Source organism: Cervus elaphus, chromosome 20 (genome assembly GCF_910594005.1).
Source record: "Cervus elaphus chromosome 20, mCerEla1.1, whole genome shotgun sequence".
NCBI classification, from domain to species: Eukaryota; Metazoa; Chordata; class Mammalia; order Artiodactyla; family Cervidae; genus Cervus; species Cervus elaphus.
In genome coordinates, this window is record NC_057834.1 from 119,954,562 (window position 1) to 119,979,507 (window position 24,946).

General features: G+C 53.6%; 2 protein-coding genes across 2 annotated transcripts; both read left to right on the forward strand.

The window, feature by feature from the left end:
• The first annotated feature begins 1,133 nt into the window (after positions 1-1,133).
• KNCN (kinocilin) lies at positions 1,134-9,619 on the forward strand. Its single transcript, XM_043878561.1, has 5 exons — positions 1,134-1,284; positions 5,303-5,552; positions 6,633-6,701; positions 7,361-7,435; positions 9,359-9,619. The coding sequence occupies exons 2-5, from the start codon at positions 5,402-5,404 to the stop codon at positions 9,436-9,438; spliced, it is 375 nt and encodes a 124-aa protein (XP_043734496.1). The 5' UTR covers positions 1,134-1,284; positions 5,303-5,401; the 3' UTR covers positions 9,439-9,619.
• A 14,461-nt stretch (positions 9,620-24,080) lies between these two features.
• Positions 24,081-24,611, forward strand: TMEM275 (transmembrane protein 275). Its single transcript, XM_043877295.1, has one exon. It carries the CDS (start codon positions 24,081-24,083, stop codon positions 24,609-24,611), a length of 531 nt encoding a protein of 176 aa, XP_043733230.1.
• Positions 24,612-24,946: the final 335 nt, after the last annotated feature.

The window sequence follows — 24,946 nt, forward strand, 5'->3', positions numbered from 1 at the left end:
GCCAAATAAATGATTTTAAATTTTTTTTTAAACATTTAAAGGTACAAATTTTCAAAAAATGAAATTCCTAAGGAGGCGGCAGAGGGAGGTCCGAGTGTCAGGGCAGTCGACTGGGCTCTGCCGCCAGCTTTTCTCCCTGGGAGAGTAGAGAGCCGAAACAGGGTGCAGGGCTCTTCGCTGTGGGAGCGGGTCATGGGCCAGGCTGCCAGCTGTTCCGCACTGTGAACCCTCCATGGTGATGAGGATGTATTTTCTGATGATGGTCATTTCCTTTCAGGAACCCTTGCCATCCTTGCATCCCTTCGTCTACCCAATGTGGGATGGGCTGGATAAACAGGCCTGCAGACTCTGAGCCTTTTGACCCTAAGTCTCCCTGTCCCAGGGGACTTGGAACCAGGGTGTGAGTCTTGTGTCTAGACTCCAACCCCACCCTGGTCAGTCCTCCAGGTTGGCCCAGCAGGGTGTGACTTACAGGAGCTTCCTGGACCAAGTATTCCCCCATCCTACCCACTGGGTGCACCTGGCAAGGTCTCTCTTGTCCATGGCTCTGCGCTCTCAACCACTGTGCCTACTTTGGTTTTGCTGGCATTATCATGCACTTACTGAGTACTTTCTGAGAAGCTCACAGGCATCTCATTTAATTCTCACAGCAGTCATATGAGTTAAGGTGCTATTTTATGGCACTTAACATGAAAAACCAAGCAGAGAAAGGAAAAAAAAAAACCAGCTTGCCCACGGCTGTAGAGCTAGGAAGGTAGAAGTGGAATTTTTCCCACAGACCTGATGCCCAGAGCTGTGCTGCCTGGGTTCAAATCCCAGCTGTTTCACTTACTGGCCTTGGGCAAGTTACTTAATTCTCCAAGAGTCTCAGTTTCTTAAACCAGAAACTGGGGAAGCTAATGTTTATCTCATGGTGCTGTTGTGAAGTTACAAATTAATAAATGTATTTAGAGCAGTTCCAAGCATACATAGTAAGTGCTCAGTAAATATTAGCTGTGATTGTTGTTCAGTCGATAAGTTGTGTTCAACTCTTTTGCAACCTCATGGACTGTAGCCCACCAGGATCCTCTCTCCATGGATTTCCCAGGCAGGGGTACTGCAGTGGGTTGCCATTTCCTTCTCCAGGGGATTTTCCCAATGCAGGGATTGAAGCCGCGTCTCCTGCATTGGCAGGCGGATTCTTTACCTCTGAGCCACCAGGGAAGCCTGTTAGCTGTGATAGTTGTAGTTATTATTGTCTCCTGGGCCAGAATTGCTCAACTGGGCCCCAGTGATGAAGATGAGGTAAGCGTCTTGTGTGGGTGGAGGTGGGTCTGGGTTTTCCACATGGGGCTGACCTCTGGCCCTTTGTGGGATTCTTCTGCTGACACTCTGCTCTGTCCCTCTGAGCCAGGGTCCCTGTCCCCAAAGGGCAGCTGTTTTGCCAGGGGAAGAGCCAGGTTGGGGGCCAGGGGCCCTGGGTTCTAGTCTTTGTCACTGTTTCACTGGTGACCTTGGGAAGTCTCCCGCCCTTTCTGGGGACCAGGCCCTGTGCCTGGCTGTGCTGGGCCAAGGCAGACATGCTAAGTGAGGCTCTGGAACCTGGAACTGTGGCAGCCAGTGTCCCAGCTTTATGCTCATGTGCTAGCTGCCCTTAGAAGAGGGTGGGAATGCCCCAGACCCAGGCTGGCAGGCCTCAGCTCCAGCCCTTCCTGATTCTCAAGGACACTGAGCACTCCTGTCTGAGCTCCATGGGGGGTCAGGGACAGTGCTGGAGTCTTTCTCCCTCCAAGGGTCCACCTGCCTGAGCTCTGAAGGCCCCTCTTCCCTCCTGGCTGACTGCCCCTCACCAGATCCAGCTCAGCGATCAGCAGTGCCTTGGTCCCATGCCAGCTGCTCCAGCTGCTGAGGTCTGAGGGGAGCAGTGAGAAGCAAGGTCCCCCCAACGGCTGGCACTTGTTGCCATGGTAGCAGTTGCCTTGGAAGCCGCTTCCCTGACTTCAGCTTCTGAACAGTCCGGGAAAGCTGCCCATCCCCCAGGGGATCGGTGAATTAATCACACTCCTTTCCAGGGTCCCCAGCCCTCAAGGAAAATAAACAGAACTAAACCAAGCTGAGGTCTTTTCACCCACCCTTCCTCCCCACCCCATGCCACTCTTGGACTTCCTGCTTCCGGGGAGGAAAGAGCAGAGGCAGGCCCCCTCCAACCCTAGCCTCCAGATGAGAAGAAGAGATTTTCTGACAGAATTCAGTGGTGACCCAAGGCCCAGCCACACTCTGGATCCAGGGGCCTGGAGGACCCAGGCTTCAGCGGGGGGACGGGGGGCTCTGAGCTTGGGGGTGGGGAAATGTGGGGTGGTCAGTCTCTAGAGCCTTGGGCTTCCATCTCATTTACCTGTGATAGCACCACCCAAGGGCAAGCATACATTTGCTTTTTCAGGGCTGGTACGGCTAAAATTGCTACAGGAAAAAATTGGCAAGTCTCCCTGTCTCCATTTGTAATCAATCCTGGAGAAGAGAATAGCAAACCACTTCAGCATTCTTGCCTTGAGAACCCCAGGAACAGTGTGAATAAACAGAAGAGGAGATGTCACAAATTTGCAGTGGCCTTTAGTGACACTCCTGTCATGAGGGAACCGTGCAGGACTTGGCCTGATTCTTCTGAACACAATATCTCCCTCTGATGGTGGGGTTGCCAGTTCCTCCCACCTCAGAGAAGACAGTTTAGAAATGTGCTGGCCTCTTTCCCAACTGAGCGGGGAAGCTGGACGCCGGAATCCATCGCGGACTCGGGCTGTCCTTCCACCTCCCCATGTCTCGGTGTCCCCATCTGTTCTGGAAAGGAGCTGGGAAGTTCTATGATCTTGTAACTGAGGATGGCTCGATGTGTCTCTCCTCCACAGTCTCTGCTCTGCCTCTCTGCCCAGAGGAATTTACAATGTCAAAGAAAATCTCTAATTTAGAACTTGTCTCCAGTTTTTAGAGATCAGAGTGTTCTGCAATCGGAAACTCACAATGAACAGGCACCCCTGACTCCCCTGCCATCCTCATCCCCATTCACCAGATGAGCAAGGTGAGGCCCACAGTGTGAGGTTCCCACCTCAGAATGTGGAACCAGAGTGCTGTCTTGCTGATGGCGTGCACACATCACCCTCAGCCTGACAACGGGAGAAGAGCCGGACAGGCCTCGCCCAGCCAGAGTTATGAAAACACTTAATGGAGGCCAAGGGCGTTGGAGGGGGTGCTCGGGTTCCCAAAGCTTGATGTCTCAGGAACACGTTTCCATGGACGATTATTTTGATGGCTCTTTCTAAAACTAGTCAGTGGGGGATCAATTACGTGTGACAGACCCGGCTGTCATTTGATGACTAATTAGAAGAGTAATCAGACCTCATCCTGGTGAAAGGGACAGGGGATGCTGGCAGCTGCAGCTGTGGCTGGAGACGCCCACCCCCAGGGGCTTCCCCAATGAGGGCCAGGAACACAGCTCAGGGGCCCTTTGGTGTTCTGTGGTCAACCCTCCTTTCCCCACACCTTTGAGTTCACACCTGCCCTGCCGAGGTCTCACTCCAGCTTCCTGGCGGGGCCTTCCCTCAGCTGAAGCTCAGTCAGATGACCTTGGTCTTCCCAGGCTTCTATCCCCACCAGGAAAGCCTCCAGTTAGGGACAGAGCTCCCACGGCGCCCGCGATCAATCCGAGATGGTTGGGCAGGCCCGAGCCCTCCCTGGGCAACGTCTTTGCAGCCGGAAGCCCACACCACGTGCCCTCTAGCCGTACAGTGGCGCTCAGTCCGTGAACCTGCCCTCAAGGGGCCCACAGTCTACAGAGGAGACAGAGAATAGGGGCAGGTGGCCAGCACTTCAGCGTGGTGACATGACCACTCAGCTGCCATCAGGAGTGGCTCCTCAGAGCTGGGGCTGCCCAAGCAGAGTTCCACAGGATGAGGGGTCCCCAGGCAGCGGGAGCCACGCACACACTCAGCAGAAGGGCCACAGAGGAGAAGGTGGACAGGGGCTGTGGGGGCAGCAGGAGGCCAGAGACCTTGGGTCTGGCTATGTCTGATGCAGACATGGAGGGGAGAGACAGGCGACCCAAAGAGAGGCCACTGGGGCTGGTGATGGGACCCCGGGGACTGTGGTGATCCACAAAGGGCCAGAGAATGCAACTAGTGCTGAGGGCTGGTGCAGGGTACGGGACAGGGCTGGGCCAGGCTGGGGAGGGGTTACCACTGCCCGATCTTCACTTGGTGGATCCTGCAAGTAGGTCAGACAGGCTGGACAGAGCTCAGCCTGGAGGTCAGGAGGCGCCAGCCTTGTCCCAATCTCCTGATCCCGGCTGCTGATAACCCGGCCCCTGCCAATCCCTCCTCCCAACCCTGGCCCCTAGCCTGCATGTGTGTCCTCCCATCCTGCCCCCGCCACTGCTCCTCCCTGTTAGCCCCCCGACCAAGGACCCCAGGGTAGCTGGAGGGGCTCCCCTTCTCATCCCACTGCAACTGAAAAGGAGCCTACTTGAGGAGAAGAGACCATCCTCACCTGCCTGGGGCCCAGAGGGGGCCAGGGTGGAAGTAGAGAATGGCCATGGAAGGACCCTCCCCCTCTCCTCCTCCTGGCCCTGTCGCTGTTCCTGTCTGTCTCATGAGCCTCATCCAGGTCTCCTTCCAGGTTCCCATCTCCAAGTGCCCAAGCAGGGACCTTGGATTCACCTCCAACCAAAGGGGCAGCAGAGTGGGTCCTGAGCATGCGGCCGGGAGTCCTCACATCTCTGGCTGCCGAGCACCAGATGACGCCACCGGCTCATCCGGCCCCTTCCAGGACCCACAGTGGAACCTTGGCTGACTGCCCTCATGGGCCTGTGGGCAGCAACTCACATTGCAACCTCATGAATAACTCAGCACCTCCTGCTGCCTACATCTCTGAGGAAGCTTGGTCCTCTGGACCCCCTCCCCTTTGCAACTTGCTTTAAACTTTAATAGGCTGAGGCTCAGTGGCACCTGAGCAGGCTCTAGGGACCTGGGGCAGGATGTCCTGGGCAGGGAAGCTCAGGCTGAGCTCTCCCAAGAGGAGGCTGGCGGGGCTAACCCCCAGGGCACAGGCCCAGCTCTCCAGAGCTCTGGTAGCCAAGGCCGGGTGTGGTCAGTCAGGAATCCCGAGAGTGGCTTCCAGCTTCAGGAGCCTATAAGGGAGGAAGAGTAAGCTGGGGTGATCTGGGAGAGATCTTCACTCAAGGTGGGGCCCCTGAGACTGTGGTGGGATAGGGTTGCAGATAAACCCAAAGGTTAGCAGCCCAGAATCTTACTGCCCAGAGACTTTCTTCCTGAAGGTGGAGCTCCAGCAAGGAGACATCCAAGAGGACCGAGACCTCCAGAGCTGTTCCGGGGACAGGCTCCGCTGGTGGAGGCAGTGCCCTGGGTAGGCCTGCATGGACATCCCCGTCAGCAGCAGAGACTTCCGCTGCCTGCAGCTGGCCTGCGTGGCCCTCGGCCTGGTGGCTGGCAGCATCATCATCGGTGTCTCCATCTCCAAAGCTGCAGCTGCCATGGGCGGGGTCTTTATTGGAGCTGCTGGTCTGGGTGAGAAGGTGCTGGGCTCAGAGAGGGAGCTGGGGTGGGGGGCGGGGTGAGGGGACCATGGCCAGGTAAGCAAGCAATGGAGGGAAGAGCTGGGCCACCAGGAATCAGTTGGGGAGGATGGAAGTTGGAGATGTGAGCAAGGCAGCCATCAGGGGTACTGGGAAGGAGAAGGAGGCTGGGGTGAGATTCCCACGGCACACTGCAGGGGTGAGGAGGCGTGGGCATGAGCTGGTGACCACTGCTCTTGGGCCACTCCCGCTCTGGCTCCCCAGTCCCAAGCCCTGGACTCTAGAGTTAGCGTTAGGACTCACAGGCTTGTTCTGAATGAGTTGGTGGGAGGTGTGTAGAGAAGGACAGAGTTCTCTGTGGGACCCCCCACCCTGCTTGAGCCCCGACAGGACCCAGCTCAGACCAAGGGTTTCCTTTTCTTTCCTGGAATGTTGCTGCAGCAGATCTGTCTGTCCAGGCATCTGTCTGTCCGGACCAGGCCCACTGACATCCGCACAGTAGTGCTGGGTACCATCCCTCACCCCTTCCACCACCCTGGGCCCCGGGCAGAACCAGAAGCACCAGGTCGGTGGGCTCTGGCATCTGCACCTGTGAACTCAGGCCAGGGGCCAAGCCCTTGGGAGTGACGGAGCAGGACCCCTTCTTCTGCTACCCTCTCCCCAGCTCCCTAAGGAGCCTCCAGTCCTGCCCTTGGGGTCTCCAGGGGAAGGTGGGGAACCAGAGTTGAGCGTGCCCATGGGCCCATTTCCAGCTTCAGAGGAAGGAAGAACCCAGCCTGCCATCACCTGGGCAGGTGGAGCCAGGAACCTGCGCCTTCACAGCCTGTAACCCCTTCCCCCAAAGGCACTGCTCCCCACCCCCTCCTGGGGCTGGGTGTTGGGGAATGCCCCCCCAACAGATGCACACATTCACAGGCTACATTCACACACCCACAGTCCCAACCCTGCCCACTCATGCTCCTCCCATGCCCACCCATAACCCAGCCCCAGGCTCAGAGCCCACAGCTTCATACAGCTCACCCTAAACAGGCTCCCTCCTCACCACAGAACCCCTCCGTGTCTCTCCTCTTAGGGCTCCTCATCTTGGCCTACCCCTTCCTGAAGTCTCGGTTCAACCTGGACCACATCCTGCCCACGATAGGTGAGTCCTCTCCCCTGTCCCCACCTCCGCCAAGAACTGCATGAGACCCTCTGTGTGTAAGTCTGCAGCCCACTGCAGTGCAGCCAAGCCCACATGTGTGACTGTACTGGCTGTGTGTGTTAGAGATGCTGTGTATGAGTGTGTGTGTTGTGTAGTCATTTCTGTGATTGCACACAGACTCCAACCTTCCACTAAGTCCATGAACTGGCTCAGAGGACCTAGAACCCCCATCTCCCCTGATAAGTTCTCCTCCTTCCCCAAAGCCTCGGAGATCTCCAGATAACCCTACTTCATCCCTGAGCTTCCATAAAGACCCTCTAGCTGCCCTGAGACCTCAGGACCCTGGATAGCTCCCCACCTCATCTCAGCTCCCCACATAGGTACTCCCATCTCCGTCAGTCCTACACATTCATCCCCAGTTCTCCCCAGGACCCCTACCTCCTTAAATATCTGCTGTCTTCTCCTTCAAGGGCCCATTTCTTCCACCTTCGCTCCCCTCCCCAAATCTGTGCAGATCATGGGACGTAAAGGAAAGTAGTGGAGCAAAGACAGCAGCCAGGATGGGGAGTAGACAACAGGAAAGACTTCCCTTCCCAGAGCTGGACTTGATTTGAGAATGGCTCAGTAACCACAAGGCTTGGGGTGCTCTCATCCTACAGGGAGCCTGAGAATCCACCCCCAGCCAGGGGCAGACCATGGTGAGGGAAGATCCAGCACCAATGGAAATAAAGAGGGTAAGTTCCAGAAATTCCAGAGTCTATCTTCCATCTTCCCCTCTGGGGACACAGCCCCAGAGAAGCCACCATGATGGAAGTGCAAAGGGGGCTTCTCCAAGCACAGGGAGGTGGAAGTGTTGCATAGTTCTTCCACAAGCTTAGTCAAAATGCTTCTTGCTCCCAGGGGAGCTCAGCCCCTCTGGTCCCCAAGGTTTCTCTGTCAGGCCCAGTATAGCACCATACTGCCCCAGCCCAATGCCGTTATTTTCTCACTCTCCTCTCCCATAGTGGAATCCAACTCTCAGAGTTGGTACCCAAAACTGGGCATCTCCCTCCTCCTCCATCCCGCCACACTGGAAAATTCCAGGGCAAGAGTATTTCAAAGGTACCCCCACCTCTGGTGTCTGCTGCCCATGGTAGGACACTGAGCACTCAGCAAAAGGTTCCATCCCAGACACTGTTCCAGGCACTTTCCATATGTTGATTTGTTCCATTCTCAGAACAGCCATATGGGGCAGGTACTGTAATTAGCCCCACTTTATATATGGGGCAACTGAGGCCCAAATTGCCAACATCCGTTGGATCATTAACAAAGCAAGAAAGTTCCAGAAAGACATCTACTTCTGCTTTATTGACTATGCCAAAGCCTTTGACTGTGCGGATCACAGGAATACCAGATCACCTTACCTGCCTCCTGAGAAATCTGTATTCAGGTCAAGAAGCAACAGTTAGAACCAGACTTGGAACAACAGACTGGTTTCAAATTGTGAGAGTACATCAAAGCTGTATATTGTCACTTTGTTTATTTAACTTATAAGCAAAATACCTCATGCAAAATGCCTGACTCAAGCAACATGCTTCAGCACAAGCTGGAATCAAGATTGCTGGGAGAAATATCAATAACCTCAGATTCACAGATGACACCACCATTACGAAGAACTAAAGAACCTCTTGATGAAAGTGAAAGAGCAGAATGAAAAAGTTGGCTTAAAACTCAACATTCAAAAAAATAAGAGCATGGCATCTGGACCCATCACTTCATGGCAAATAGAAGGGGAAACAGTGGAAATAGCTAGAGACTATTTTGGGGGGCTCCAAAATCACTGCAGATGGTGACTGCAGCCATGAAATTAAAAGACATTTGTGCCTTGGAAGAAAAGTTATAACCAACCTAGACAGCATATTAAAAAGCCAGAGACATTACTTTGCTGACAAAGGTCCATATAGTCAAAGCTATGGTTTTTCCAGTAGTCATGTATGGATGTGAGAGTTGAACTATAAAGAAAGCTGAGCCCCAAAGAATTGATGCTTTTGAACTGTGGTGTTGGAGAAGACTCTTGAGAGTCCCTAGGACTGCAAAAAGATCAAACCAGTCCATCCTAAAGGAAATCAGTCCTGAATATTCATTGGAAGGACTGATGCTGAAGCTGAAACTCCAATACCTCGGCCACCTGATGCAAAGAACTGACTCATTGGAAAGACCCTGATACTGGGAAAGATTGAAGGCAGGAGGAGAAGGGGACGACAGGGGATGAGATGGTTGGATGGCATCACCGACTCGATGGACATGAGTTTGAACAAGCTCCGGGAGTTGGTGATGGACAGAGAGGCCTGGCATGCTGCACATGGGGTTGCAAAGAGTCGGACACGACTGAGTAACTGAACTGAACTGAACTGCCTGAGGCCCAGGGAGGTTATGAGACTCAACTGGGAAATGGTGGGGCCAGAAACCAGGCCATTAGCCCCCAGTCCTGCCTCTAACTCCCACATCATGTTGCTTTCCTCTTGAAGGGCCACTCTGACCATCCATGTCTCTTTAAACCAGGCTGCCCCCAGAGAGTCCCTCCCTCCCCATTCTATCCCCTCTGACCCCAGGTCCCTCTGGGAGGCTCTGACCCAGGATCTGTCTACTCAGCCACCCTGTCCTGGTCTCTCCCACAGGAGCCCGTAGCAGCCTGTCCACAGTGAGCAGAACCCTGGAGAAGCTGAAGCCTGGGGGCCGGGGGACTGGGGAGGGCTGAGGCAGAGGCTGAAGGGTTGCCCCCTGCCCTGCGCCCCCTTTCCCCTGCTCCCCCAGTCTCAGAGCCTGCCTGGATCCAAACCTGAGAAGAACCAGCTCCTGGAGACGCCAGACCTGCATCGGCCAGAGCCATTGGAAATGGATCCCTGCGTCGGGCAGGGCTGGGACCAAGCTGTCTCTAGTCTCAGGCTCTTGACCTGGATCTTCTCTCCTGATGGCAGCTCAGCTTTCTCACCTTTCTGATGTACTGACCGGCTTCTCTGGAATGTGGGGCCCAGTGATGCCCCAGTCCCTTGCTCCAGCCTGGCCAGGGAAGTGAGCTACAGGCCCTCAGGAACCACAGCCGGGTTCTGAGCCCTCAGCCCCGAAGACCTGGCCCTGGGCCTCAAGAATTCACTGGCTGGATTGAGGGGCTGGACCAGACTCTTCTGAATATCAGAAGCTCTGAACCACTCCTCAGGGACAGGCCCCGAGCAGCAGTGAACCAGACAAGGGGCAGAGCCTGGAAAAATGAAATGGTCACTGACTTGACAAGAGCCCAGGAGGCAAGGCCTGGAGGCTTTCAGGAGGAGGCGGCTCCTGAGCTGACCCCTGTGCTGAGACTCCTGGGGTTTGACTCCACTGTTTAAGGCTTTTCAGGATCTGACTGCAGACAAGACCTCCAGCCTTCCTCTCCTCCCCACCCTCTCACTGCTCCTGAGCAACCTAAACGTATCCGAGCTTCCAAGCCCTGGCTTGTGTTCTGGATGCCTCCGACTCGTGCCTTTCTGCCTATCAAACCTCCACCTTTGAAGGCCCCCTTCCAAGTGTCCCCCAACCACAATGCCCTCCACGTCCTCTTCCACCAGCTTCTGTCTCCCTCTCTTGACACCCTCCAGGCAGGTTGAAATCCCCTTTTTCACAAAACAATTACTAATTTTGTTTAAACCTACTGTTTATTGCCCTTTTTCCAGTTAGCATAAGGGTAGACAGTAAGTGCTCAATAAATGTTAAATAGCTTAAATTTGGTGGAGAAACAATTCCCTAGGCTTTCCCTGGAGAGCCATTTCAGGCTCCACGTAATCACAGGGTTTGGGGCCAGGCAGACCTGGCCTGTGTGTGACTGTGCAGAAAACACTGCTCCTCCCCGCCCCACTGCCCCTCACATGCCTGAGCCCTCAGGGTGACCTCTGTGCAGACTTCTGCTCCACGCGGCTCTTGTTCTGTTTGCTAAGCAGAAGACAAGCTATGAGGAGTCTCATTCTCCAAGGATCACTGCAGATGACGCCTCCTCTTAGAAGACTCCCCTGATTCTCTGTGCTCCATCACAGCCCATAGCACTCTGAGTGGCCTCTGTTTCCCCCTTCATTAAAGTAGGGAGCTGACAGCCAGGCACATGGTAAGTTCCCAGTGGATGTTAGAAACCCACACCAGAAGGAGGAAAGACCATCCAATTGTACAGATGGGAAAGCTGAGGCTCTGCAGGAAAAGGAATCGAGTCCCATGGTGAGAGACTGTGGAGCCAGGCCTCGCATTCAGGCTCCTTCTCTCTACCTACCCAAAGCTCTACCCTCTGCTGCCTTCTGCACAGACCCCAGGGACCAATGCCCCAACCACAATGGGACAGAGCTCCATGGATAGAACCAGCTTCCCAAATGCTGGTGGGCTGCGGAGTGTGGTTCCTCCAGCCCAAGGGAAGTCAGCGTTCCCCTCCTTCCATGTCCCTCCTTTTCATGTCCCTCCTGCCTGCTCCCTGCCCCTTCTCCTTCCCCTCAACATCATCATCATGTCTGGTGATCAGGTCTGGTTTCCTTGATCAATAAGGAAACCCTCCCTCCGGTCCATCTTCAGTCTTCACCAGCAGCGCCCCAAAGAGATGCCCGGGGGAGATGGGGTAGAAGTGGGGAAGGGGGAGCCTGAGCCATGGGGATTGTGGTCCCCGCCTCACCCACCATCAACCCTTCCCACCCGTGATCTCCCCCAGGCTGGCCTATGGTATCCCAGATGCCTGACAGGGCCAGATACAGAGCAGTGCTGGGGATCAGAGTGCAATAAATTAAGAAGTGAACACATGAAAAGGCGAGAGCTAGGTCCATTGAGGAAGAGCTGTGTGGGGGCTCAAAGGACTCTTGAAGCTCTGGGAGTTCTCCAGGCCTGGGCCTGTTTCTTCTCTTTCCCTGCTACGGGCTTCCTGAGTCCTCCCTTCCCCCCAGTCCAGGTGAGTGTCTGCATACCTCCTCCCCAATTGCATCTCTACCCACCCCCGACCGCTGATCTCCCCCCACCCCCTCAACCTGGTCACAGGAGTGGCCATGTGGAGTCTGCCTTCTCCCCATGCATGCTTTGGAAGGAGGTGAGGTTGGGCCTAGCAGGCAGGGATGGTGTGGTGGGCAGTGTGAGGAGAAAGCGCCCCCTTCCGTCTGAGCAGATCCAGAACCCTCCATTCAGCATGGGAGTGAGGGGACAAAGCCAGGTCTTTGGACCCAGGTCTTTCAACAGTCTGTTCAATAAATGAAATTAGTTTTGTCCAGTAGCCTCACTCTGACCTCAGCAGTGGCTGTGCTGGCCAATCTCAGACTAAGTGCAGAGAATATACCAAAGGTGGGGGGTACTGGGTCCAGGCAGCCCCCTGGAAGTCACATCCCCACTGGGTCAACCCAGAGAACTGGAGTCTAGTGATAATACTCACATCCTGGTTCTGTGCACTCCCTCACCGGGTGAGGGGCAGAGGGGGTGAACCACAGCCTGAAGCCTGGAGCCACAGTTTCTTCATCCGCATATGGAAGGAGAGTGGTCCCTCCCAAACCACTATCAGGAGGAAGGTTGCCTGGCATGTGATTCGCAACAGGGCAGATTTATGAATGGATAAGTGAATGAATGAAGAGGGGGTTGTAGATCCTCCTCCAGCTGAACTCACCAGATCCTGGAAAATCAGCACCTCAGACTCCCACAGTCCTTTCCAACACAGTCCAGCCTGGAGGCGCTGGTGCCCAGCACTCCCTCCTCCCACTCCCTCCTCCATCCTCTAAGAAACCCTTACAAATCCCACCAGGAGCTGTATAAGGGCCTCAGGACCACACCTCTTTCTAGGGTGCAGGATTGGTGGAGGGTGATTGGAGAAAGGGTGCTGAAAATAAGACTCATGTCTGGAAAAATCTTCCTCCTCCCACAGTTCCATCCCCCTCCTCCACCCAGGGAGGGTAATCTCCGGGAGACTGAAGACAGAGGCAGTGCGACCCACACCCCTCACTCCAGAGTGAATGACAACGTATCCATCCCGGACTCCAGAAGTCCAGACTGGAAAGCGTGTGGGCGGCTGGGAGTTCACTGCCAGGCGCTTGAAAAGCGTGAAACCTAGAAACCGGGAAGGGAGAAGGGCGGCGCGGAGCTGGAGCCGGAGAGGAGAGGAGACTTGGTGCGAACGACGATCCGCGGGGGGAGTCAAACGGAGCCGAGGAGCCGCAAAGACGCGCGCTCAGAACCTGCGCAGCCCGCAAGCCTGCCACTGGCCCCTCCCAGTCCCTGGGGGCTGCTCCCTGGCGCCCGCCTTCCCCCGCCCACCTGCTAAGCCGGGGATCTGCAAGCAATCAACCAGGTGAGTGAGGGGGGCCAGCGGCCACTGCCCTACCCAGCCCCATCAAGTGGGCGCCCCGTGGCTGCCCTGCTCTCTAGGGATCCTTCCTCCCTTGAGGGGCCCCAGGCAGAACCAACCAAGAAGTGTCCACTGAACTGGCTCAGGCAAGTGCAAGCTACAGGTGTTGGGGCAGGCTGGTGGGAAGGCAAGAAGAGGGCAGGAGAGGGCAGAAGATGAGGAGGGTAGCTTTAGAACTAGAGGGGGTAGTCCATCCAGCCCTAAACCCCGAAGGAACTGAGGAGCACCAAACAAGAGGGCAAGGACCTGTACCTTGAGCACAGTCCTCTGAAAAGAGATGAGAACCACAGAGAGGGGGAAACAGAAGGGAGTCAGACATCATGGGGGGGCTGCCTTGGGTCTCTCTGCTCTGCCCTGATCCCTCCTTCTCTTTAACTCAGTAAGAATCTGCCCTAGAATCCACCTCCAGTCCCCACCCAGCTGCCCACTGCACCCTCCCAAGAAAGTAAGGAGGGAATCAGAGAGAACTGGGCACTGAGAAACCTCCAAATCAAAAGACAGATAAAAGCAGGTGACAGTGGTCCCTCTGACCTTAACCATTTGTTTCACCAACATTCCCTGGGCACCTGGGGAGACTGGGGGAATGTGGCAGTGAAGAAGGAGGATATAACTCTGATCCTCAAGGTAGAACATTGGGGGAATGCAGACCTGGACACAGGAGTTCCCCATCACCAAGGCAGAGGAAGGTTTCCTGGAGGAAGTGACGTCCCAGCTGCGCTCTGAACTGGAGTCAGCCAGGTAAAGCAGCAGAAGCGGCATGGTCACCCGACCACACCTGGTGAGTTCAGCTCCACTCCAGCAAAATCGAGAGGGTGGCCTAGAGGGAGCCAGGGCTGGGAAAGCCCAGGAGGGGTTCCCTGGGGAGGGGAGGGGAGGGGAGGGGAGGAGAGCTGCGTAGGGTAGCAGTGAGACTAGAGAGGAAGAGGTGGGCTCTAGAGACCCCTGGAGGGAAGCGCCTGCAGGGCTGGTGTGGGACAAGAGGGGAGGAGGAGCAAGGATGAAGCTGGTCTCTGGCTGTCAGTCTGGGCTTTGTGGGAGAGGATGAAGTTTAAGAGGCCTGTTTCCAAGAGGAGGAGAATGTTTCCAGGGAGGAGGGTTCAGCGGGTCCAGAGCTGTGGAGAGGTCACGAACAATCTTCACTGGATTCAGCAACGAGGAGGCAGCTGGTGGCCTTGGAGCCAGCAGTCAAGCGTGGTGGCGCAGAAGCCAGATGGGAGTGGATTGACCTTTGAGAAGGAGGTAAAGTGGGGGTGTAGCCAGCACTCTCAAGAAGGGGGAGCGTGGTTAAATCGAGGCAGATGTGGGGAAGATGGGGGCTTTGTTTGGTTTCAAGAAGGAGAGGCTCTAGTGCCTCCAGGAGGAGATGCAGGCATGGTGAGGGGGTGATGGACTCTGACGAAGAAGGGGGATGTCCCCTGGGAGCCTTGAGGGCTGCCAGAGTCAAACCAAAGACAGGGATGCACAAAGGCCCTGCTGCCTAGGAGCCGATTTTCTTTTCACCTACGAAGCTTCACAGTTTGGGCACAAACGTGGAGGAGGCAGAAAGCTGGACCCACACGGAGTTGAGGCATCTCTGGCAGCTTTGACAGAAGGACAAAGGAACAAGTTGCAAGACACGGTAAACTGCAAGAGGGTAAGTGAAGTGAGGCAGTGTGGGTCCTCAGGTGGATGCAGAGAGAAGCAGAGACAAGAGGCTTATGGAGAAGAAGCAGAGTTCCCGGATGGCCTTAGATCAGAGCACAGTGACAGCTGGAGGCTATGCAGTCATGGTGAGGAGCACAGGTATAGAAAACACACAGCCTGAGACTTTTTTTAATATAATTTTATTTATTACTTCTGGCTGTGCTGGGTCGTCCTTGCTGCGCAGGCTTTCTCTAGGTGCAGTGTGCAGGCTTCTCATAGCGACAGCTTCTCCTGTCGCAGAGCACAGGGCTTTAGTAGCTTTGGTGCGGGCTCTGGAGCTCAATAGCTGTGGTGCATGGGCTTGGTTGCTCTGTGGCATGTGGGATCTTCCTGGATCAGGGCTCAAACCTGTGTCTCCTGCAGTGGCAAGCAGATTCTTTACCACTGGGCCACCAGGGAAGCCCCACACAGCCTAGGTTTGAGTCCCAGCACTGCCACTTATTATCACCATGTCTGTGACCTTGGGCAAGTGATTCCACCTCTCTGAGCCTCTTTGTCCCATCCAAAGCTGAAGATGGCAATAGCATCTATCTATAGGGTTGTCACAGGGCTTAAATGAGTTAATAATATAAAAGGCCTGGCATGCTGCAGTCCACGGGGCTGCAAAGAGCTGGACACGACTGGGCAACTGAACAACAACAACAATGTAAAGGACTTAAACCAGTGTTTGGCACATAGCAGGTACTGTACAGGTGTTTCTATGGTGGTAGCAACAGAATTTAGTCAAGAGTGGGATGGCTGGGTTTCTCAGAGGTGAAAGGGTTCAGGGAGATGCCAAGGGTGATGAGGGGAAGGGTAGCTGGGGTGGAAGGGAGGAATTGGGAATTAGAGGGGAGGAGCCAAGGCTCTAGGAGGGTGCAGGGTGAGGCAGTTGTGCAAAGGATGCTGAAGCCCCTCAGGGGATTTGCACTGGAAGAGCAAGCATACATCCCAAAGCCTTGGAAGGAGGTGGGCAGGAAGGGCAGTCCTCTGCAGACAGCCTGCTGTCCATCTCCGTGCTTCTGGGCAGACAGGTCTCCAGAGGTGCCTCTGCTGGGCAGCAGCTTCCTCTCACCAGATAGGCAGGCAACGGAGAGTGGCTGGCTGGCTGGCTATGTGTTGGCCTATGTCTTCAGCTCTGTGTGTAATGCACCTGTGTGTGTGTTTCTGGGTATATCCAGCCACTGAGTGTACACATGTGATGCCTGTGTGTATGTATGTGCACAAGCACTCAGGGATGAGGATCAAGGGCCGCAGCTGTCTGACGACACAGGAGCTGGGAAGCCACACCTCCAGACTTCATTCTCTCCATTCTCTTGTTTCCAGAGAATCCATGTGAGCCTCTGTGCTTGTATGTGTGTGTGTGTGTGTGTCCACGCAAACATGAGTCTATTGCCTGGACAGGGTGTATGGGAGCTCTGGGACTGGCTAGGGTGGGGGTGGTGACAGCTTTGGGGGCTCCCAGGAGGCAGAATTCAGTTGGCAGAAGCTGAGAGTTTCCAGGGTAGTGAATAAGCCGGCAATGAGTAATGGTGATGTGGGAGGCTCCCTGAGAATGGAGGTGGGATGGAGGGGGACAATGGGGAGGGCAGGGGAGGGAGCTGGCCCAGACTTTCTGGGATTGAAGGGGAACAGAAGGGCCAAAGCTCAGGGAAACAGAAGGGTTCACAGTAAGGGGTTCAGACTGAGCAAATGAGGCACTTGGTTTCACATGGAGGACAGCAGGCATGGTCCAGCGCCTGATGCTTTGACCAAAGCCCCAGCCCCCTCATGCTCACCTGGAAGCTCTGGGGCCCTTGCAGCAGGAACCTGGAACCAGGAGACCTGGCAGCTGCCCCCAGTTAAGCAACTGCTCTAGAACAACACAGACATCCCAGATTCAGGGACTGGGTGGGGCAGGCTGACCTGAAGGGGTTTCAGACAGAGCCCCCCACCCTAGGAGCTCTGCATCCACCAAAAAGAGGACCACCCTCCTTGGGCCCCAAGCTTGTTGGCTGGATAGTAATAATCAACTACTAATTTTTTAAATAATCAAACACCTCTATACCTTCCAGTAAGCAGAAAGTCTGCTGTAGCAAAACAACATGACTTTCAATCTGACAGATCTGGGTTCAAATCCCAGTTTTACCTTTTGCAACTGAGTAAACCATGTTCTTCTCCTCTCCCAGCCTCAGTTTCTCACTGGGTGAACTGGGTTCAGGACTGCAACAGCTCGTAGGGTCATGGTAGTGTTAGTTGCTTAGTCGCTCAGTCGTGTCCAACTCTTAGTGATCCCATGGACTGTAGCCCACGAGGCTCCTCTGTCCATGGAATTCTCCAGCATAAAATACTGGAGTGGGCTGCCATTCTCTTCTCCAGGGGTTTGTTCTTACCAACTCAGGGCTTGAACCCTGGTCTCCTGTATTCCAGGCTGATTCTTTACCATCTGAGCCACCAGGGAAGCCCCACAGGGTCATAGTAACGATTAAACATGTTAGTGTGGGAAAGGGCTTAGCACTGAGTCGCTATTCAATGTGAGTGCCCCTCCCCCAAAGTCAGAACCCCCCACCCCAGCATCAGGCAGTCAAGCAGCAGGTTACTTCTGCAGGGCAGGGTAGGGGGAATGACTTAATCACATCCCAAAGCAAAGAATAGCCATATTTCAGAAGGATATACCATTTTTTTTTTAGATTTTTTTAACATATTGGCAGTCATTTCTTAATAGGTTTCATGCCCACCCTCACAAACCACTAGCAGCAGGAGGATGGATTCAGAGACAATCACCTGGTTCAACTTTTCCCTTTACATTCAGATAGCTGTGGCCCAGAGAGGGGCCCTGGCCCTCTCACATTGCCCCACCAGGCCAAAGTCAAGAACCCTGGTCATCTGAGACCCAGTCCTTAGCATCTGCCTCTGCCCCAAATAGAGTTTATGGCCTGGACTCCCAAATAGAGTCCACATGGTCTCCCAGGCCGAGGTAGGACAGGGGGCAGTCTGGCTGCCTAAACAGGGTCAGGCACAGCGAACAGCAAGGGTCAGAGCCCTGACTTTGTGGGAAAAGGCCAGGGTCTGGTCTGGCTTGGCCACAGACTCCCTCCATGATCTTCCTCACTCCAAACTTCAGGGTCCCCACTTTGTAGATGATGGAATTGAACAAGATGATTTCTATAGGTTCAGCAGCTTGGGTGCTCACTAAAATTCAAGATTCAGAGTGATGACCTTCCCTCCTGCTCAGGCAATGGGGTTAAGGACTGGACTCAGGATGAGACAGAGTTTGAAGGGATATTTGAAGAGATAGCAATGGTGCAAACTCGGAGGATCCTGCTTCTGAATTTAAAAACTCCATAGAGAAGGGAATGGCAACCCACTCCAGTATTCTTGCCTAAAAAATACCATGGACAGAGGAACCTGGCGGGCTATAATCCATGGGGCCACAGAGTCAGACACGACTGAGCAACTAAGCACAATCCTAGAAGTGATGAATGTGACTATCACACATTGGCCAGGAAATCACAAATTGGCCAGGAAATGCAATCATAACATGTGTTCAGAGGGGAGAGTATCAAGACGATTTAGTGAATAGTACCAGTGACACCCACAGCAGAGCAAACCAGAGCACCCACTGCAAAACAGCATCCAACAGCCCCACCTGGAGGGCTACAGTCCACCAGACAGAAAGGGTAGTGCAGATGGAATTGCAACAGCTGAACAACTGCAACACCTCCCCTGTGTGCCCCAGATCCCAATTAGCCAGGGTGGAGGCAACTTCAGGGGGCTTCCCTGGTGGCTCAGATGGTAAAGAATCCGCCTGCAATACAGGAGACCTGGGTTCAGTCCTTGGTTGAGAAGAAGATCCCCTAGAGGAGGGCATGGCAACCCACTCCAGTATTCTTGCCTGGAGAATCCCCATGGTCAGAGGAGCCTGGCAGACTACAGTCCACAGGGTCACAAAGAGTTGGACAGGACTGAGCAACTAAGCACAGCACAGCACAGGCAACTTCAGAAATGAGCCCAGCACCCGTCTGCCCGTAGCCTGTTCTCTGCCTACGGTGGAGACTCGGAGTAGTCTGTCTTCCAGAGTTAGTGCTGCCTCCTAGGAGCAGGTAAGAATCACTCCTTGGCAATTAGCCCCTGAAAGCTCAGATCTTGGGCAGGTATTTGTTTTAGTTGAACTGAGCCATGAAATTAAAAGATGCTTACTCCTTTGATGGAAAGTTATGACCTTCACATAACTTTTACTCTGCACAGTAAAAAGCAGAGACATTACTTTGTCAACAAAGGTCCGTCTAGTCAAGGCTATGGTTTTTCCAGTGGTCATGTATGGATGTGAGAGTTGGAGTGTGAAGAAAGCTGAGCACCGAAGAATTGATGCTTTTGAACTGTGGTTTGGAGAAGACTCTTGAGAGTCCCTTGGACTGCAAGGAGATCCAACCAGTCCATCCTAAAGGAGATCAGTCCTGGGTGTTCATTGGAAGGACTGATGTTGAAGGTGAAACTCCAGTAACTTTGGCCACCTGATGCAAAGAGCTGACTCATTTGAAAAGACCCTGATGCTGGGAAAGATTGAGAGCAGGAGGAGAAGGGGACAACAGAGGAGAAGATGGTTGGATGGCATCACCGACTTAATGGACATGAGTTTGGGTAAACTCCAGGAGTTGGTGATGGACAGGGAGACCTGGCGTGCTGCGGTTCATGGGGTCACAAAGAGTCAGACACGACTGAGCGACTGAACTGAACTGAGTGTACCAAGCCAAGGAAAGAGCAAAGTGAGTTTACCTTCCTTAAGAGATTACACAGAACACACCCTGTCCTCTGCTGTCTTGCTAATTACAGGAGCTTATTTATAAAGCCGGTGCCCTGTGCTTCAATCATTCAATAAGCACTTAGCAAACCTAGCACTGTACTGGGTTGAGAACTTGTGCTTTGGGATCAGGACACCAGTTTTCAAATCCTGACCCCTCCACTGATACTTATGGCCTTGGGAAACTTGAATTTTTCTGTACCTTAAAATCCTCATATATAAAATGGGGATATGACAGTAATGCTTAATCTCATTCTGTGAAAATTAAAGTAGATGTTTTTACAAAGTGCTCAACATAACACAACTAACTTAGTCAGCAATTTGAAAATGCTAATTTCAGATTCTCATCTAGACTTTTTTATGGCTAAGAAAGACTAGCCTGTATCAGACCAACTCACTCACTGAGGATAACTAAAAAGGCTGGATTAAACATTTAAGAAATCTGTTCAAAGGCATGGGAGGGCTACCAAGGCAATTGGTAAAGGTAGTAAGGACTTGAGGGGCCAAGATCTTGAAGAAAAGAGAAGTAATATTTTATTTCACTTTTTTCCTTAAGGCATTTTCCAGTTTGTAGGGGGCAGTGGCGACCATGGAGTTGGGAAGTCAGAATTGGGATTTAGGGCTGGAAAAGGTGAAAGGCCCTGTTAAACACCTCCAGTTTTTAATTGGGAGCCCAAAAGACTATCTTCTAGGAATACTGGTTAAACAGATATAGACCAGACTCAGGAAGACTGAAATATAGCTCCAAGTCAATGCAATAACAGATTGGGTTAAGATGGCCTGTCCCTTCTTTAGCTGTCTGTCAGAAGCAAAAGTAAATCTTCTCTAAAAGGAGATAGTATTACCCAGGGCTCAAGCTATCTCTACAATGTTGGGCATTTAATTAAAAAATTTCTAGCATTACAGGAGATAAGACTTAATGACCCAAAACCAAGAGCGATAAAACAGATAATAGAAACAAGAGAGCCGGATGTTGGAGTTTTCAGACATGGACTTCAAAGAGTTTAATACGTTTAAGAAAATACATAAGAGGAAGTTTTTTAGTAGAAAACTGGAACTTATGAAATAGAATCAAGTGGCAATTCTAAAACTAGAAAGTTGTAACAACTGAAATTAAGAACTGAATAGATTGATTTTACAGCAGAGAAGACACAAGTGAAGACAGGATTAGTGAACTGGATGACAGATCGGTAGAATTAATAGCCAGAGAGAATGGGGGGGGGGGGCAGAATACTGGAAAATATAGAATAGTGTGTAAGAGATGTGTGGGAAAATGCCAAATGGTTGAACACATACACAATTAGGGTTCCAGAAGGAGAGAAGAGAAAGAATAGAGGAAAAGATAATGGCTGAAATTTTTCCAAAACAGGCAGAAATCAAGCCAGACTGTAGAAGCATCTGGAAGACCACAGAGGATAAAGACAAAGAAAATTTCACCTTGGCACATCGTAGTAAAACTGCCAAAACCCAAAGATAAAGAGTCTTCTCTGTAAAAGAAAAGAAACAAGAGCCTTGGACCCTCTAACCACCCAGGCTTCCCTACCCTTGTCCAATGTCAGCTTTCAAGAGTCTGTTGTGAGGCGAGCTGAAGGGCTAGACTCCATCCCTCCCTCAAGGGCTTCCTGCATCAGCCTCAGATAGAGCCTTTCCCACAGAAGGACAATGTCAGAAAATGATGAGGTGCGGAAGGGGTGAAATTTGGGAATCTCACAGCACCCCCTGAGGGCAACAGGAAGAAACTGTTGAGATTTACCTCCACATCAACCCCAAGGTTTAAAAAAAAAGAAAGATGAAACAAGATTGCCTACTGTGTGAACCCGACCATATGTTCTCTGATTCTGATCGTCCTTTTAGTCTAGCCACTAGACACAAATCGACTTCCCTCTCTGAGCCTCCAATTCCTCAGTTGTAAGATGTGGCTGTTAATAAGTATCAAGCAAGGGTATTTCAGTGATGTCATGGATGTGAAGATGCTTTGCAAACTGTAAATTGTTGTACCCCTTCAGCAGTTGCTACTGCCGCCTGGCAGAACCAACAGCTACAGATTAAAGACAGCAGATGGTTTGTGCAAACAGGGAGCTTCCCGAGGAATCTGTGGTCGGTAGATGCCCTCAAGGGTCAACATATGCTTTCTTTACCAGGATTTTGGGGGTGCTGAATTCCTGCCAGTGTAGTGTGTCAGCCAGGAGCTTCTGGCTGGAGTCCCAGGAAAGCTGCTACTTTCCCTGGTGCCACTTCACAGCATGGTGCCAGGAGAGGGTGCCCTGGAGTCACCAGGTTGGGCAGACCTGGAAATGGCCTCCAGGCCCTCTGACCTGCTTGGGCCAAGCTAATTCCCACCTGGGCCCAGAGTGACAACCCTAACTGTCCCTCACTAGTATACTAGTCCTCACCTTTGCACACCCTGTCATCAAATTCTCTCCAACTCCACTGTGTACAGGCTTTGGACTCAGGAAGGACAATTCAGGGCCTGTCCCTGAGGCCCTTCCACCTGAAGGGTGGAAACTGTTCGGATTCCAAACTTGACATGACCAACCCCCCAGATCTGAGGTCTCAGAGCCTCTTCTCTATCAGCCACCACTACAACAACGTGACTAATATGGAATTCTCACTATGTTCTTCATTGTTCTAAGCACTTGATTTAGCTTAAAGCATTTAGTCATCAGGTAGGTTCTCATAATAGCCCCAAATTACAGGTGTGAACTGGAGAAGGAAATGGCAACCCACTCCAGTATCCTTGCCTGGAAAATCATATGGACAGAGATGCCTGGCAGGCTATAGTCCACGGAGCTGCAAAGAGTCGGACACGACTGAGCAACTTCACTCACAGGGCTTCCCTGGTGGCTCAGCAGTAAAGAACCCACCTGCCAACGCAGGACACACAGGTTCGATTCCTGGGTTGGGAAGACCCTCTGGAGAAGGAAATGGCAACCCATTCCAGTATTCTTGCCAGGAAAATCATATGGACAGAGATGCCTGGCAGGCTATAGTCCACGGCGTCACAAAAGATTCAGACATGATTTAGCGTAAGAACAATAGGTGTTAACACTAAAGCAGAGAGGCCCTGTGTCCAGGTCATGCTCTGTTACGCATCCAGCATGCTCATCCCAGCGGAGCATGGCTCTGATTACACCCCTCCCACTCCAACTCAGAGCCCTCTTCTGACACTTTTCACAATTCTAGCACAGCTCCATGGCAATGATCTCGTCCTCCAGGGCCTTAATACCTGTGATTCCATGTTATAGAACAGAATTCTCAAATAGATGTCTTAAATTCCCCAGACTCTGATGCTTCTGTATGCATTCCCAGAATTCTAGAATCCAATAATAGATCCCACAACCAGTTACAACAAGAAAATCCTAGAAGGGGATCCTAGTCAGTGATTGGGCTTTTAAGTCTAGAGTCAACAGTATGATCTTGGGGGACTGATGGGGGTAGGATTGGAATCTAGTAGAATGTCCAGTCTAGGAAGGACCTGGGGCCTTGGGTTTGCTCTAGCCCAACCCATGTAGGGACTGTCCCTTCTCAGTTGCCATCTAAAACCTCAGGAGCTCCTCACTGTCACAAGGTCACTCACTGGTCAGGAAGCAGGTCACAAGGTCCTTGCCTTGGATATTGGGTAAATCCATAGATCTCTCTGAGCTTCAGTTTCTTCCTCTGGACAAGCTGGGGCTAGACCAGATGGTTTCTAGGGCCTCTATTGCTCAGGGGAGGAATTTGTCTAAATCCCAAGAGCTGCCCCTGCCCTTTGATTAGGACTACTGGTCATGATCACCAGGTAATGAGCACCTAGGCACTGAGCTGAGCACTTTATAGCTATTTACTCATTTAATTGTTTCCCTGATGGATCAGAGAGTAAAGAATCCACCCACAATGCAGGAGGTCTGGGTTCGATCCCTGGGTTGGGAAGATTCCCCTGGTGGAGGGCATGACAACCCACTCCAGTATTCTTGCCTGGAGAATCCCCGTGGACAGGGGAGCCTGGTGGGCAACAGTCCATGGGGTCGCAAAGAGTCGGACACGACTGAGGGACTAAGCACAGCACTCACTTAATTAGCCCCAGAAGGCTTCTTGGAGGAGAGGAGGTGGAGGGTCTGCGCCTGTCTGGAGGACAAGAGGGAGTGGGGAGAGAGAGAAGATAGCAAGATCTGCCACGAGGAAATCCAGGGAGGAGGTGGAGAAGCCACTCTCCCCACGTGGGGTGAGCTGTTGCTTCCCAGAGGCAGAGGCGGGAACTTTCCTGGCAATCCAGAGATTAAGACTCCTGGCTTCCACTGCAAGGGGCCCGAGCCCTGGTCAGGGAAGTTCCCCATGCCCTCGAGGTGCGGCAAAAAAAAAAAAAAGTCTCACAGAGGCAGAGGCAGGGGCTAGCCAAGATGGCATTACCTCTGCGCTCCCAGGCACTGAACGGAGCCGCAGAACCGAGGGTGGGGTGGAAAGCCCAGATGCCCGGCTGACCTCTCCGTTGCCCTCTGCCCACAGGACGACTGTGAGCTGAGACCCTGACATGTGGGCTGGCCGCGGCCAGCGGCAGGAGGAAGCTGAATGAGTGCCCGGAGTCCCCAGGTCGATGCAGCCCCCAGAGAAGAGCCAGGGGCCCCCGGCCCGGGGGCCCGCGGGCCGCGCTCAGGACCGGCTGCCCGGCCCGGCGTCCACGGCGCTGTTCTGCGCCTGCGGCCTGTGCTTGCTGCTGGCGGGCGTGAACGTGACGCTGGTGGGAGCCTTCGCCTCCTTCGTCCCCGGACACAACGCGCCCCTCGTTGTGGGGCCGGCGCTGCTCGTGCTGGCGCTCTGCTTCTTCGCGGCCTGCTGCGTGTGTAGCCGCCGCCGCGGCCCCGCGCCCCGTTCGCGCTCGGCAGCGGCTGGGGATCCCGGACAGGGCGGCGGCGGGCGCGTGGCGCTGGAGATGGAGAGCAGCGAGCGCACGGCGCAGGACACCACGGCCGTGCAGCTTAGCCCCGCCGCCTCGGACGCGTCGTCCGGCCGCTCCAGCCCGGGCCCCGGCCCCTTCACCCTGGACGCCCCCGCGTCCGCTACCGTCTACGCGCCGCGCGCCGACGGGGTCCGGCTCGACCTGCCCCGGGAGGGCGTCGCCCCCTAAGGAACCAGGATGCCGACCCCGACTTCCCCTGTCCCGGTTCCCTCCCATCAGTGCCACTGAAGAAAAAACAGGGAGGGGGAGAAAGACAAGAAAAAGGAATTTTTCCTACGGGTTGGGGGCTGGGCACAGGTGGCCTCTTCTGTCCCATCTCTGGAACTTCCGGGGGCGAGGTGGGGAGGGGAATGTGATGACGGTGCCCGGGCACTGACAGCCCTCAAAGGAGGGGGCAATGCCTTGGCCCTTTGGGTGCGGTCTGCTGGGTTCTAGTTTACCTCACTCCCCAGATGTCGTGGAACTGGGCTGCTGGACCTTCCCCCTCCCCCACCCGCCACCCA

Excerpts from the sequence above, each read along its gene's own strand:
- KNCN (XM_043878561.1), top strand. The coding sequence starts at position 5,402 with ATGGACATCCCCGTCAGCAGCAGAGACTTCCGCTGCCTGCAGCTGGCC. Across the intron at positions 6,702-7,360 it reads CCACATCCTGCCCACGATAG|GGAGCCTGAGAATCCACCCC; the intron begins GTGAGTCCTCTC and ends CTCATCCTACAG. Across the intron at positions 7,436-9,358 it reads CACCAATGGAAATAAAGAGG|GAGCCCGTAGCAGCCTGTCC; the intron begins GTAAGTTCCAGA and ends TCTCTCCCACAG.
- TMEM275 (XM_043877295.1), top strand. The coding sequence starts at position 24,081 with ATGCAGCCCCCAGAGAAGAGCCAGGGGCCCCCGGCCCGGGGGCCCGCG.